At 34.0% G+C, this 16,580-nt stretch overlaps 1 protein-coding gene across 16 annotated transcripts in view; it reads left to right on the top strand.

The window, feature by feature from the left end:
* The window catches only part of Ndae1 (Na[+]-driven anion exchanger 1), a 55,448-nt gene that overhangs the window by 24,377 nt on the left and 14,491 nt on the right, over positions 1-16,580 (top strand). For 8 of the 16 annotated variants that reach the window (XM_085480142.1, XM_085480141.1, XM_085480140.1 and 5 more), the window contains 9 exons: positions 656-790; positions 5,172-5,237; positions 7,472-7,610; positions 7,938-8,157; positions 8,540-8,663; positions 9,497-9,676; positions 12,633-12,737; positions 14,734-14,837; positions 15,248-15,433. In XM_085480142.1, the coding sequence (XP_085336268.1) occupies positions 656-790; positions 5,172-5,237; positions 7,472-7,610; positions 7,938-8,157; positions 8,540-8,663; positions 9,497-9,676; positions 12,633-12,737; positions 14,734-14,837; positions 15,248-15,433 (1,259 nt within the window). Of the gene's footprint in view, positions 1-655; positions 791-5,171; positions 5,238-7,471; positions 7,611-7,937; positions 8,158-8,539; positions 8,664-9,496; positions 9,677-10,409; positions 10,473-12,632; positions 12,738-14,733; positions 14,838-15,247; positions 15,434-16,580 lie in introns of all 16 variants that reach the window. The other 8 variants (XM_085480139.1, XM_085480147.1, XM_085480146.1 and 5 more) reach the window with 8 other exon arrangements.

Here is a 16,580-nt window from a genome sequence, read left to right on the forward strand (position 1 = left end):
CATATTGTCGTAAGCGAGATTAAACGCGATCAAACGATGTCGACCTATATAAATTCCTACCCCTATATAGGAAAATATTTATAAAATTATATAACAAAATTTTAAATGCTGCAATTATGTATATATATTTGAAATACATGTAAAAATTTAGACCTTTGAGCAAATATATATAAATACTTGCACAATTTATTTTTAAACAGTATTTCCGCAAAACAGTAATGTATGGCGAATTATCTTGGTAAAATATTTGCAGAATTAAATTTGAAAAAATTACCTAATAATTGATAAATATATTGAGTTTTATATTTATTTTTAAAAAATTTTACGAAATATATAAAATGATTAAATATCTCTATCCTAAAAAAAACTGCAAAATTATTCTGAAATAATTTTTCTATCTCATTTAGAATCAAATACGATTTAGAAATTGTATTCTGACAAAATCGCTGCGTTATGGCATTTCACAACCATTGACAAACACTGTGCAAAATTCCTTCCTTCCGTGACGTATAATAATTATACAATATTTGGGACATTTTTCTATCGGGGTATTATTTTCGTGTTCCGCGGAAAAGTCTCATATGAGACAATTATGGTGATTCCGAGCGGGTTGAGAGATCCTGCGTGACGAGGCAACCCTTTCATCTGCATCCAGGTCACAGGGCGCACACGGTGTACGTGGGCGTGCATTTGCCAGGGGAGAGGAGACATCGCCGGCACCATAAGCACCATCATTCACAACGGCAGTCGTACCCCTGCGGTAAAGACGATGTCGACAACGAGAGACCAAGTAAGTTGATTCTCCCTCGTTCCTTCTTGCCTCCTCGCAGATGTTGCGCGCGACTTTTCCTGATAATGATGTAACGTCGCGTAATCGCGTCTCGACTGCTGCCCGAACTTCTCTTCAAGAAAGAAATAACGAAGTGTCGTGCAGAGATGATGGATGCTGCGATCATCCGCGCTCTGGACTGGGGTGATTTCGCGGTGAACTTCTAGCGTTTTTGGTGATCACATATTAACGTCGTCGATCCGCAATATCTCATCCTTTAACGTCGAGAACGACGCGGCCGTGTTTCAAAATGTTCGCTGAAATATGAAATAAGCCGTCCTTCTCCCCGCGATTGTTAATCTATCATTCATCGCTACTTCATCGTAGTAGATTCCTGTCAACAGAATGAAACGTTTCGAGTTGCGCGGTTTATTAATAAAGCATTGTTGGAGAACTCTCGACGGTGTGCGCGCGCACAAGATGTTAATTATATATGATTCCCCAGCTTCTTGAATAAGCTTACGCTTATAAGAATTCTCAGGAGAGACTTAAGTTGTAAAAATATCATTAAACATAAATAGTATTCCATATAAAGAGATACTGTGTATATCGAGCAAGTTTATTTTCCTTCGCGATAAAATTAAGGGTCCTCGGTTAACGTTCTCATATTATGATGTCGAAGCCAGAAAATGCATCTAAATCTTCCATATAAAGTTTATGTCCAGTTTTTTTCCATGAGAAGACTTTAGTTCGATAAAGCAAACTTATGAATTGGATCAGAGGTTTCAAACAAGATAACAAAGATGTCGAAAAGAAATGTCTAACGATATCGTTACTGTAGTTGCTTGGAATATTAAAGCTGTCACATGGTTTATCACTTATTGTCTTATCTATAAGCGTGCTTAAGATTACAATATACATATATCACGAAAACAGATTTAAGATAATAGTATAATCATAAATTGATATGTGTCAATGCTCCTTTGAAATTATTGAGATTTCGTAACATGCATTAAAAATTTTTATACAAAGCACCAAATAATTTCTCGCGTTAATCAGTTGATTAGAGTTAATCGTTTTATTTATTTTATTTAGAAACAATTATATATTAGTATCCTTACCTTTTGTTTATAAATAATATTTGGAAAAATATGTTACTTCTAAATAGAGCAATTATCAAAAATATCACTTTGGTATAGAAATAAATATAATAATGAATGCATAAAACAGTAAAATTATTATTAAGAATTATACATAGCATCGCACTCATTTCACGATACTATTTGCGTTGAAAATTTGGCATCGACACGTGCTTGCGTTCCTTGTACTCTAAGAATGACACACGCTTACATATACTTTCAATATATACATGAGACTACTTTGTTTATTTGTTTCAATATTAATTTTTCAAGATTTTTAATTTTTTTACACAAAATATCAACACTAAAATAATTATTACAAAACTATTTGTTGCTTTATACACACAAGTGATATTTAAAAAAATAATCAATTTAGAATACAAATTCTAAATTGTTTTCTTATATTAGAAATATTTTATAGATTACATAATATGCGGAAGCGAGTTTTGACGAGTATAAATTTCACATAAAGCGATAGAATAATGAATTTGTATATTTTCAACCAACGTGTAATTTATTAAATATTACAATTAATTATTAAACGTTTCTATGTAAACGTAAATATATCAATTGAACAATATTTAATTCATACAATAGCTATTTTCACAGCCATGCAAGGCGTATCTTCTGCCTTCGTGATTCTGTTGTTTCGAAGCACGCGGTCGTAAATATAGCAATAAAAAGCAGATTGCACCATTCTAAAAATGAAACGAGAAATCCCCACCTTATTTCCTAGAGACGCGAATAGCTTTGTATCTCGCGTGTGACAATATTACTTTATATTTCACTCTCGCAAATTTAATCACGTTTCAAAGAGACTCCTCATTGCATAGCATTGTTCTGCAAAATTTGCGCTACTATATTTTGTACTCGAAAGCAATTTTTGGAACGCTACGCTGAAACGTCATACATGACGCAAACGCATCATTTGTGACGAGTTGCGCTTTTACGGTGCTACTAAACCGTGCGTGGCAGCATGCCAACCACTTGTCGAGACTTATCCGGATATTCACCCTACTTCTGAGAAATCCAGTACAAAGGGCCAACCGATATTGAGGTGCTGCGGCAAATTCTACTTTCCTGCATTTTTCATTTTTTTTTTTTTTTTTTGGTAAAAATGACACGAATATGACTATATAAAGAATAAATACATATAGTTTGAATTATTTTAAGATAAACGTAATACATAAATTTTATTATTGTTTCCATCTTTTATTTTAATGAAAATTTGATCGGGCATTATATATCTTTATAAAATTTGGCTCTTATAGATATCAAAGATAATAATTAAAGATTTATTATGTAATATATTAAATTAGCACCTTATAAAATTAAATCTATCAATACCTATTCGAAATTAATTGGAAAAGTATTAATTGTTTTCTGTGTCTTCATCGAAAGTTCTTTAAGTACTATAACTTAGCTGTGATTAAAACGAGAGCTTTTAATCGAAAACTTTTGCGTGCGCTTAGAAATAAAGTACTCTAATGAAATCATTGAGACAAAATGTTGCAAAGTACATTTATAAATATGTAAAAAATGGAAATAATTAATCAAGTTATTCGCTTAAATGTAATGAAACGTGATAAAGATAAGAGAAGCTCTTGTAAAAAACCGTATTTAGGTTTCCAAGGCGATAAAATCGATTCTCCGCGTTTTCTAAAAATAGAGCGAAAACATGTTGCACTTTCTATCGCAATACAAACTTTATTATAACTAAAACTTTAAATATGGTAATATATCTAACTGAAATTTTAATTTGTAGTTCCATTTAATACACGCAACTTTTAATTATATCTATAAAGAGTAATCAGATATTTTCAAAGATCAACCGCAACTTTCGTAAATTAATTGGATATTTGAGAAGTTATAATAGCTGTTCTCTTTATCTCTTTCTTTATGTATTATAGTTATTTTTAACTAAAAAGGATATTAATAGAGGCATTTTTTCGATATTATATACGCGACATATTTGTACAATATTATTTATATGTTTGATATCAGTTTGCTTTGTTGAAAATCCACCTATTAGAAAAACTGTCGCGCAGCATTAAAGAAATTTTAATCAATGTTCTTCGAGAAGTGGTTTTTTTACGAGCTTTCACGAAAAGTATACAGATCAGAAATTGCAATTTCTTAGCTAACTCACTATGGCACTAGCCATTTAATTTCTGACAAAGTTTGCGTCAAAAGAAGTTCAAGTCTCAGCCGTGATACCACTTTACTACTTACGATACACTCTCAATAATAATAAAATATTGAATATTGTCAGTAAGTGTGGAATATTAAAATAAAGAATCAAAATCGCAGAAATAGTAAATAAAAATGGTATTTTATAAAATAACAAATATATAATAGAACAAAAAATTATTTTGATTTCAAAAGAATCTGACATTATGTGACATTAAAAGTAATGTGTTTTGCAATACACGTGAACATATCCGAATAAAACTGTGTGCGTTAAACGTGTTTTATTTATAGATTTATATTTTTATATTTTTTCGTATTCTGTATTAATTTTTACATCTGTAAATTAAATGTCGATTAACATTAACGTTACATAATTTTCAAAATTGAAGTCAATTGAATTTCTTAAGCTTGGATAAATTTACTTTCGGTATTTTTCTATTGACTTGGAGATCTATCAATAATGACGTGAATAAACCTTGAAGGCACACGTAATCAATATGTTTTCAATCCCTTCTTTATAAACGCGGATTTCATCTTTAGTAAACATTGAACATATGTGTCACAAGATAGATAAACCAGATATTTCTCGTCGTAAATGTCTCAACGTCGTAATTAAATTGGAAGACTGTACATATGTATGCAGGGTGTATCTAAATAAGTGCGAAAAGGAGATAATTCTTTGTCGAAAATTAAGGGAGTTTCTTATATATTCTTACATCCTTTCCTAAATTTTAATTTTTTTCCTCAAATTTCGGACAAATTAAAAAAAATTTATATAAGAAACCCCCCTTAATTTTCGACAGAGAATCATCTAAAATTGTTCGCACTTATTTCTACACCCTGAGTTATACATAAAACAACATAATATCGCATACTAAAATATAAAAAAAATAAAAGAAATTTTCTCATAGATAGATGAACAAATCTATAGAATTTTGCATAAAATGTCAAATTATTCCTCACTTTAATTTCTCACACTGCATGTCGATATTGCGAGAAACATATGACTTGTCTCTCGAGAATCACCGTTTGTTTGGTCCGAATGACACGGCAACACACTATTGACGTTGCAGGACAATTGTTGATGGCGCGTAGGGGTCGTCTCGCTAGCATCTGCGACCCCGCCGGCGAGATGATATGTAAGCCACCCTTATGCATAAGTACGAAAATTCCTTTGTGTGATGCAAATTAATTCGGGACAACCGTTCGTGCATCCTACGAAGCGATTCGTGCTCCCGAAGCTCCGCAAGTTCGCGAATCCCCTCACGTTCTCGCTGTTATGTCAGATCTGAGATCGATCGAGGCTTTCGCCCCGAGATCGTATCTCCTCGTGCGAAGATAATATTTTTCTCAATCGATTGCGAACTTAACGCGCTTCGACGAGATGTTAAATGCTCGCGATAATCGCGTCACGCCCGGCGCACGTTTTATCGGATACAAATAGCTCTTTATATCGCCTCGATTCATCGTTTTATATCGTTATATAAAAGTGCGATCGTATCGTATACATAACACACCGTTGACATGAGCGCAGTTACGTTTAAATGTCTCCGTTGCAGCGCACATTCGCGAACTCCGCACATGTCAAATGTAAATTATGCACACCGGGCCTCTATATAATGTCCCTCGGGACCCTTCCACCTCTCGGGTGTATATACAGTGCAGTTATATACGATAAATATTGATGGCATTGTAGGATATACGAACGGTACCCCCGAAATTTATTGACGCACGATACACTACATGTATAATTTTCAGAGGAGGGTAAAAACGCTATTCTCGCGTTTGTAATCTAAACGCGATTGATGAAGGCATTATTTCGCGCGATAATAAACGAGTAAATACATTGCATAATAAATGGGCGTCTTTAGAATGTTATAACATTGTGTGCGAATATTTGTTGATTAAGAGTGAAAGAGTTGCTGCACAATAAGTCGGTGTAATTGAAATTGCATTTTCTTGCTTAAAGCATTATTTCAAGTTGACGTACGATAAATCAACGGAAACGGTGTCACGTAAAGATATTTTCAGAGCAAATTTTAAAAACATAATATATTACACGTGAAAAAAAAATAGTGATTGAATTATATAATATTTAATCGATTAAAGTGCAGTGGATTTTTAGCTTAAACGTTGATTAACTTCTCAAAGCCCTCTCTCGTAACATCAACGATAGTTATAAATAAAAGGGGCAGGTAGGCTAATGGGGTGTGTAGCCTTTTCCCCTCATTAATTTTATATTAAGATAGTGTTTTACCTAACTCTCTCAAGGCAACTTACCATCACACAATAGGTTACGCAATCGTTTCGAATCGGAAGATTCGTGTTACTTTTTTTTTTTTTTTTTTATCTGCTTTCTATGTGTTCTCTCTGAAAGCGAATCTTTCTAATGTGCATGCGTCATCTATCATATGGCGTATACATACTATATATAATCATACATATAGTACGTCCATTTTTTATACCATTTGTTCAGTCGTTCGATCAACGTCGACTTTTTTTTATTCATCCTCACAAATTTGATGCGCTCGCGCTCGCTCAAAAGATATTTCAAAAGTGTTCCAAGTTCCCTTTCCTCCTATACGTTACACGTGTTCCGTTCTGATTTTTATATATCTGAGTTTATATATATCGTTGGATATTTTTGCATCGAAGCGCCGAACTTTGTTTCTTCATCTCGCCGCATCTCTCGCTGCTCTCTCATAACTTTTTCGACATGAAACTTCAGTCTTGTCTCTGACATATCTCACTCTGAACAAGGTCTATATTTTTTTTTCTTTTACATATACGCTGCGGAATGTTTCTTTCTAGATATTACATGCATTCGCTGGGATGCGCGGAAAATGAGATGCATGTTCTCATGGAACCGATAATTTACTTGCTTGCACATATCGCTCTGCACGTGACGAAAAACAGCCATTCGAAATGACTCGCTGTTCATTTTTGGGTTAACGCGCGAGCTCTTGTAAATTGTATCTCTAACTGTGATCAATCTCTATATTTGTGATAGATAGTGTTATGTAAATAGATAGGGAGATTAAATAAGCCACACAGAGAATGTCTGCCGTTATAATATATTAATATATTATTGTATGTATTTTCTGCATTCGTAAAAAGATTTTTAATCGCATTTTTAGACAAATATTTTTCGCAAGTGATGTTTTTTTAAACAAGTTTCTCATCACATCTTTCTTATTGAGATCTCTCGTCATACTTGACATATTTTCTGATAAATGTCTGTCCTTTGTATAAAATATTGTAAATACATATATGTATTTTCACGTGCATATATATATCTACATATACATATTATATATATATATTTTCTCTGCAAACTTCGAAACCCACGACTCATTATGGATGATTATTTTAGTCACTCCACCAGCCCAGAGAGTACAGTTTATCCTCGGCGAGGAAGTCGGCGACGATGCGCACGAATCGCATCCGCTCTTCTCGGAGATGGAGGAGCTAGTCAAGGATGGCGATGAGATGGAATGGAAGGAGACGGCGAGGTAAAGTTCGAATTGCCACTCCACTTCCCATCGATTTAATCCTTTGAAATGTAGAAATGTGTTTACGATGTTATGCACTGAAATGATCATAGATTCTAGTATTTCTCTCTCTCTCTCTCTCTGACGGTATTTCTCTCTTACATCACCAGGAAATAATATTCAATTTTATTTTATGTATCATTTTATTTATATACGCAAAATATTTTCAAGCTTTTAAACGTGAGCGATTCGAAAGAAAAATATTAATAATTTTTTGAATGATTAAAAAAAAAATTTTAATGATTAAAGAAAATTTTTATTTTCGTATATGTTATATGTTATTCACAGATGGATCAAGTTTGAGGAGGATGTCGAGGAAGGTGGAAATAGGTGGAGCAAACCTCACGTTGCCACATTATCGCTGCACTCACTCTTCGAGTTGAGGAGTCTCCTTTTAAATGGAACCGTCATGCTCGATATGGAAGCGGCCAGTTTGGAGCAGATAGCTGATCTGGTTCTCGATAACATGATTAATAAAGGAGTACTGCCGCTTGAGTTGCGAGAAAAGGTAAAAATGTGACAAAGAGCACATAAGAAGAAATGTCATATCTATCATTAAAATAGAAAATCTCCGATATCTCTTTTTAGATAGCTATAAATGAATATACTTGTCGATCCGATTTTTCCACTGATATGACACATGCATATAAGGGTCATTTGTGAAATTTACATGTCTATTGGAAGCTAAATTATTCGTTCCAAATATAGTAACGCGTCATTGGATACTCTGTCATTCTTATGAAAAATTCGAGGAATTTTGTGGCATCTAAAAAATGTAAAGTTCGAGATTCCACATTCGGAACTCGTGTTATTTCCAATTTGAATAGATACTTAAGATGTCGGACACACATGTGTCGCTAACCTGATCGGGCATATAAATATCGTTTCAGGTGAAAGAAGCTCTTCTCGTGAGACATCGGCACCAGCACGAAAGACGTAAAGACAATAACATGTCGAAGTTACCGATCATAAGATCGTTAGCTGAGATAGGACGCAATCATTCCTCTTCAAAAAGTAAGTTTCATACCTTGGTCCGGTGTCAGTAATGTTTTTGTTTTTTTTGACAGATCACCGGATATAAATAACTCTTATACATATAATGTACATAATACTTTTTTAATATATGAAGCACACGTGGACACTCAAGAAACAGAGATTGTCTCTGCGTCTAATTAGCACTTTCAGATTCGGTTTGCTATATTTGTCTACTTAATATTTCACTCACAATGCGTGCGCTTTTTATTTCTTTTAAGTTTATATAATATTTCATTTTTTTGTTATTTTTATAATTACCTGTAAATATTATATTTCGTTTTGCTTTTTTTACTGTTATAGTTAAACATATTAGCTTTTGAATAAAATAATTATGCTTTTTTCCTATATCCTATCATAATTTTTATTATCTAGACCAGCCTATTTAATTTAATTTAATATTTTTGTGTGACAACTCGTAATGACCCTGAAATAATATTTAATAATAAAATTAGAATAATTTCTACATTTGTGAATGAAGTTTCTAATATCATCGTTACAAAAACAATTAAAATTAGTTTAATTTTTCTGCATTTTTCTATCTCTAATTTTTCTTTTACGAATTATTTTAATTTTCTGAATTTTAAACCGGGGTCATTAAGAGAGTCCTGTATAGTCCTCGTTCTAATAAAATTTATTTTAATTTAATTAAATTTTCTTAATTTCTAATTCAGATTTTCTTTTTCTTTTTACCTGCATTTTTTCGTTGAAGACCACCCCGGGTGGCGGTGGCGAGACGAAAGAGTCCGGGTTCTCCGGTCCCAGGGCGTGCTAAAACTTTGCTAAAACACGTACGACACAATCGACATTTTCAGATTGCGACTGTTCATGTGGTATGCATGCCTTGTTGACGTCAGATTTGCAGGATCGTCGCGATCCGAAAGAGGCCTATGTACTCTCCTCCGTTGCCCGTAGCAGCAGCTGCCCGAACTCGAACACAGCGCCGTTGTCGAAAGAGGCGAAAGACCTCAAAGGGCCGTACCTTCTGGTTCCAGGTACAACTTAGGCCAGTTCATCCGCTAAGCAGCCTTGGATGCCAATCGCGGTGCTTTCGTGGCTTTTCTAACCACACCTGACCGGAACAACCCACTAACAACTACAAACATATCCGTGTATCGATCGCCTCGCAAATTATTTTCAATATCGCTTTGTTTATAATTACTCTCGCCGAAAGTCATGCAAGACTCTACAGAATTCCGTAATTTCGGCGAATTTTGATCCCTAATAGCACACATCCTGAGGATGTTCAAATATCCTCTGGATATCCTCTAAATATCTTTTGGGTATGTTGTGCTATTAGGGGAAGTAACTTACAAAAATCGAATAGAAAGAGTATTCTTCTGGCTTTTTAATGAGAACGAGTATATGACTTTCTTGAACGAAATCTTAGAATTTGGGAGGCAAACGATACGTTCTAGCTATAACTTAGTACCATGTGATTGTGTATCATAGTGCGTGGTGAGAGATCAAGCGAGGATCAAGGCAATCTCGATCGTCGTTGGATCCGTCGCGCAACGCGTTGAATTTGACAAAAAACCATCATGGTCATTTCCCAACTGCCTGATGTTTCTTGGTGATTGTCTTGTTTAAATAATTATCAATGTAAAGTACTTGGGCATCGTCGAGCCTACTTCATCGTCCCTCACTTGTGTCATCCTCTTGTGTTCTCCGGAGCTCAAAAGCCGGTCGAAAATTTATAACTTACCAGCGTTTCTTTTCTTTTGTCAGACGAATTTGGCATACCCCACGTGGTGGGATTCACGACGTGGTTCGCGATGTGTCCGCTAAAAGGTTAGCTTGCTAGGTGGTTTATTCTACACGAATCTGCACCAAAAAATATTCTACTCTCTCACTTATATCTTCCATTATTTATTCTAAAGTCTCTCTTCTCTATCGTCTCACTACTACGTAAGTTCGTGATCGACGCGCGGCGAACTTATTCCTATTATATATAATATATTCCTCCTATTATATATAATATATACTATCTAGCTGTCTCGATGGAATTGTGATTGTTCACTCTGTAAAATGCACAAGAATTTCAACTATAAGGATACAACTTGATCTCATAAAAATCATATATACATGTCTGCAAAATAATATATATGTCGTACACGAGAATTCGGTAATTATTATTTTTCGGTAATTATGACACTGATTCGCGAGAGAATGCTGTTTTTTTTTTTTTCTAAACACGTGTCCTTATTGATGAGAGAGCGCAAGATTTAATTATCCGCAGCAGACGGTGTTGCGTCTGACCTATTACGGTCGGAACTACTGCGAACTCCCCTATGTCTCTCTTGTACTCGATATGTCCTGGTATTCCCGGCACTCGCATCGGAAACGAAGTTGATCGTGGTTATCAATCTCGTGCGGTTTGCCAACACCACGAGAGAGAAGTGAATTACGGGTTTGGGCGTATAATCCGTATTCTCACACCGCATTTAACATTAAATGCGGCTGTCTAATTATCGTATCCCTATATTAATACAAATAAGCCGCATTAAATGTGCGATGAGAAGACGGACTTGGACATTTCAACACGTTCGCGATTTATGGATTTCCGAGCGAACGTGACGTTATTAAAGAAACTCATCGCAGTCTCATTATCCATTGATCAACATGCACGTTTCTTCTTCGTTGACCAACGTAGATCAACATTTGTAATTCCGAATCACGAGGCATGGATCTTTCGTTGTAATCGTATTAAATGCACGTAATTCAATGTATAATCTCTCTGTCTACTATATATATTTATTATACTTATTGTGCATTTATGACTCTCAGTGTTATAATCGAGTAATTAATATCTTCTCAATATCCTAACTAACTATCTTAACTCATTATTTTCATAACATGCAGAAATAAATATATATTTGTTTTTTACTGTCATCATTTTAAAGTACATTATATTTTGTAAAACGTTTAATATTGTGAACGATGTAAAATCATCACAAAAATATCTTGGAGAATTTCTTCAGTAATTAACGGAGCGTTCATATACGTATCTCCTAAAAGAGTTGGGAGACTTCCCTTATTTGAATTTTACGATCGTCGCGAAATGTGCTGACAAATATATGGAAATTTAGCGAAGTATTAAAGCATCAAAAACGCGACAGAACGTTGCGGTGAAATCGTTCGAGAAATTTTCTCGACGTCGTTTAATTTATCGTCGTCTTGCTTGTCCTTGACGTTTCGCGCGCAATTTTTTACATAAAAATAGAAACAGTTGCATGTATAATTTCTTCTCTCTTTCCACGATACGAATCAGCACGAAACGTGTATTCCAAAACTAAACTGTTTATTCTCACGCGACAATTCTTTCTCCAAATTCCAAGATTAAAATTGAAAGTGGTGCAATGATAGAGACAGTTGCTTCTAATTTCGATTATGTCCAGCTATTTTCGTCAAAGTAAATTGTATATATATATATATATATATATATATATAAAAAATATATAAATTTATGCCAGATATCCGGGAAAAAATTTTTTACATATAATTATATATAAATAATTGTACAATTTATACATATAATTGTAAAATTATATATAAAATATGTCTACTTTTATACATAATTATATAAATTTATATAGATTTATATGAAGAAATACTTATTTATTATATATATAAAAATTTATATAATTATACATAAACAGCACTTTTATCTACTTATGTATGGACATATTTCATATACAATTTTGCGATGATATGTATAATTTTCTATATTCCTATATAATTTTATATCGTTACATACAAAAAATGATTTTCCCGGGTGATTGCAATAAAAGATCGCGTTTATCATGTCAGAGATATATACATTGCTATATTTGAAGGACTCCTCGATCGCGAATTACAAGGACAGCGGATCATTCTTTCTGCAGCCTATACTCGCACCTTCCTTTGTAAATAAAAGACAATCCTGGTGTTGTGTTTCATGCTCATTTTTAGTGGAGGAATCGAACTCCGCTCCGGCGATCGCCGGCGCAACAAGTCATGGCAGTGGAGCAGCGCTGAATGTTGGTAGCCGCTTCCTTGCGATACCCGGCATTCCCGGTAAACCGCTTTTCTGTGCTCGCTTTTACTACTCACACTACACACATTACTTTGACACACTCACACACGGACACGCACATTCACACACAGATATCTCACACTTTCGCTCGCGAAGCCTACATGATCCGTAGTGAAATTCCACATTTACACACACGTAGATTGAACTTGCAGTAGCAATTATCCGCGCTGTTTGTGTGCACGCGACAAATGAGAAATCATTGTTAAATCGGAACAGCCTGTTAATCGGAACGCGGAAGGCTTAACGAGAAGTTTGTTTCGCATGCGACAAATTATTTCTATCGCGGCGCAGGTCTTTATCGCGAATAATGATGGTCGATTCGCGAAACGCGCGAGACGTTCGTTATCTCTCTTCCTATTTTGGAAAACTAAGCAGATTCGAGGGAAAAATGAAAGACAATTTCCGGTGATTTTATTTTGTAATATTTCTGTTGTTAATTAGGATAAATTATTTATTACAAATAATCGAAGATAATCTGGAATCTGGAAATTAAATACGTACATATATATTGCTTATCACAAATCACCATTTTAGATAAATGTATAAATATACGGCAAATATAAGTATTTATATATTTTTGTACTGATAAGAGTATTGAAAAACGAAAAGAAATCAAATCTCTTGACTTCGTGCGTTAAAAAGCGAGAGGAGCTATCAAGAATGTTTGAACGGGTATTATTAAGATTAATGAAAGGCAGATATTTGAATATTTAAATAGAGTTTGTACTATCTCTTTTCTGTGATGAAACTGTCAGAGAAACGGGAATATAGAATATCCTTGCAAAGGGTTACGAGCAACCGTTCTTGATTCACAAAGGTCGAGTACTAGTTTAAGTACCGTAGACTTCGATCCAAGTTTATTAAAGTTTATTTAATCAAATCGGTCGTTATATCAATTTCACGTACCGGTAAAATACAAAATTCAAACTTGATTACAAATAAATTTATGTGACTGGTTATCTTTCGTGATTACATAATCATAAAATCGCATAATATCGGTGCGATTTAATCTTAAATTTTTTTCTAATTAGAGCTATCTCATTTTCGATTATTCTTGATTTCTATCAAATGATTTAAACAGGTACTTTATTATATATGACAGATTTAATCTTTCATTCGATGAGAATTTAGTTACAATTCGAGATAATTCGTGTTTCGCAAGATAGCGCAAATTTAATTTACAAAACACAAAGGTAATATGAAGTTGTAATATCGGGTTAGTACGAGTAAAATGAAACACTATATATCAGATAATTGATTATTCGCGATTATGCAGGCATAAAACTTAATATTTCGCGATTGAAAATCGATATAACGTTTTCTCATATTCGTTAAAAAACTTCAAATGAATATTTTATCTTGTATCATTTAACAAAATGCAAATTTTATTTCACGATTTGCTGAAAACGAGGGACTTTACATAAACCATGTTGTTTATTTAGAAAGAAACTTTGATCTCTAAAATAATTAAAATGTTGTAATTGACATACATATTTCAGTATTTTTTGTAACTTTAATTATTATCGTTTTAATTTAAAATCAGAGATCCGTCCTCTCTTTAAAACTTACGTTGATTCTGTGGAAATAAAAAAGATCTTGCATTTATAACCGCGCTTATAAATATTTTAAACAATTTTCGCTCTCTGACCTTTTATTATCTCGCAAATGTGCAAACGAATTTCATGAATTCCGCGCGAAATATAAAATTTTACAACGAAATAAAGACATGCCTACATTCGATTTTATAGGAGGGTGTCTTAAAGCGAAGCGTTTTAATTGCGAAACGAAACAGCTAAGAGAAATTTGAACGGCAGGAAATTCTAATTTCGGTTCGCGGGCGCGAAAATTATTGACGCACGAAGGGGTGAAAGCCTTGAATTCATTCTCCATCGCACGCTACTGACAAGAGGGTTGTACCGACTCAATTATTATTCGCGTAATAAAAATGCAGTAGGCAGTAAGCTAGATCTCTTGCAGGCCAAGAACCAGGCAGCAACGGTATGGACCGAAGTCCCAGCAGCGTGTCCATCAGCAGGAATCACAGTTCTTCAGCATTGGAGAACGGAGATGCTAATCACAAGGTTTGTAGATATATTTGGATATTAAATAATTATATATGCAATCTATCGCTGTAAATGCCTGGCAATATAATAAATATCCGTGGGCTTTAATTCAATTATAATTATCAGATCGCTTTGAATTATAATAACTGTGCAATATATATACAATTTAATTTTGTAAATATCAAAATGCGATTATTGGCGACAATTGGCTAATTATTGTATTTATTTCTCCAAAATTTACCTAACGATATATCGTATGAGGGAGAAATGATTTTCCAATTTTGCCAGCAGGTCCGTTCCTCTTTTTTCGAAGAATATTTTATCGGAGGTTCTTCCCTTTAATGCATATTAAAGTCGGCCCTTCGTTAACACGAGCAGAACTGAACTTTATTTTCGAGAAACTTAAACTTTATTTTCTCATTTCTCAGGGTAATACGCACTTTATGAGAAAGATACCACCTGGCGCCGAGACAAGCAACATACTCGTGGGTGAGGTCGATTTCCTCGACAAGACTTTGTCCGCATTCATCCGATTAAGCCAGGCTGGTATAATGGGTGACCTGACAGAGGTTCCTGTCCCGACGAGATTCATCTTCGTTCTTCTAGGACCCCTGGTAAGAACGCTATCGGGATTACAAACCATGCGTGCAAAATCGTAAAAAAATGAAATACGATCGCGATCTACCTCAGCTATACCACATTTCGTTGAGACTCGTGTGCAAGAATTGTTGCGATAAAATGCAAATTTATCGCGCTCGGTAGATATTTCATTTTAATTAAATTTTGCGTCGCGCATATTTGCGAAGACACAAAAGTCGTTTAATTCGCACTCTGCAATATTCCAGCTAAAGCTATGAATTTTCAAGTTTATCCTCTCTGACTGAAAATCTCAATTATTAGTTAATCGTAATTATTAATTAAGCAATAAACATATCAATTATTATAAATTTTCTATCTTTTCATATAAAATTATTATATATTTATTCAAAAATAAAATCAAATTGCGATTTATTATAAACTTTCTATTCTATATGAAGATTGTAAGAAAAAATAGCATTCTATGATGAAGAAAATAAATAAAATAAAATATATAAAATAGTTAAACAAAATAAACAATATATAAATAAAATAGAATAAAATAATTAAAAGTTGTTATTGCTTTTTCCGACAATCACTTTCAAAAAGTTGAACAATTTATTTCGGAATCCTAAATATTTGAAATGCGATCCCTATACGTGGATCATATATTCGGGAGAAATAAAACACAGTTCACGTGCTAAGGATGGAAGTATTTACGAGATATAAAATATCAAAACGTCAATGTAGCGTGTCAACGGGTTTGCGCATCGCAAATAAATCGCTCTACTGTGATTAAATCAAATAAAATTGCCGTACATACAAGTGCGACAGTAGCCATTAATGAATTCCTTGACATGTTTCTGAATCGTCAATTAGCTGCACGAATCAATATATCTACTCGGTTATTATAGTTAATATCAACTGTTCATCACATACAGTCATTTTCTGCAGTCGACCTCGAATGGATGAGGTCTAAAAAAAGAGAAGAACTAGTCCGAACCGCCGCTAATCATCTAACCACTTGTGCAAGGTCTTCTCTCTTCGCGTTTACATATATATTCGCACGTGTCAATTTAAGGCTCGCCGAAAGGATCGCTTCTACTAACTACACCGCGGCAATTAAATCTCCAACAAAGCAACCATGCATGCTGATTGCGTTTGCTGACTATTGTCTCTCGAGAC

Source organism: Nylanderia fulva, unplaced genomic scaffold, assembly GCF_048542155.1.
Source record: "Nylanderia fulva isolate GAGA-0341 unplaced genomic scaffold, ASM4854215v1 Scaffold14, whole genome shotgun sequence".
In the NCBI taxonomy this organism is placed as follows: Eukaryota; Metazoa; Arthropoda; class Insecta; order Hymenoptera; family Formicidae; genus Nylanderia; species Nylanderia fulva.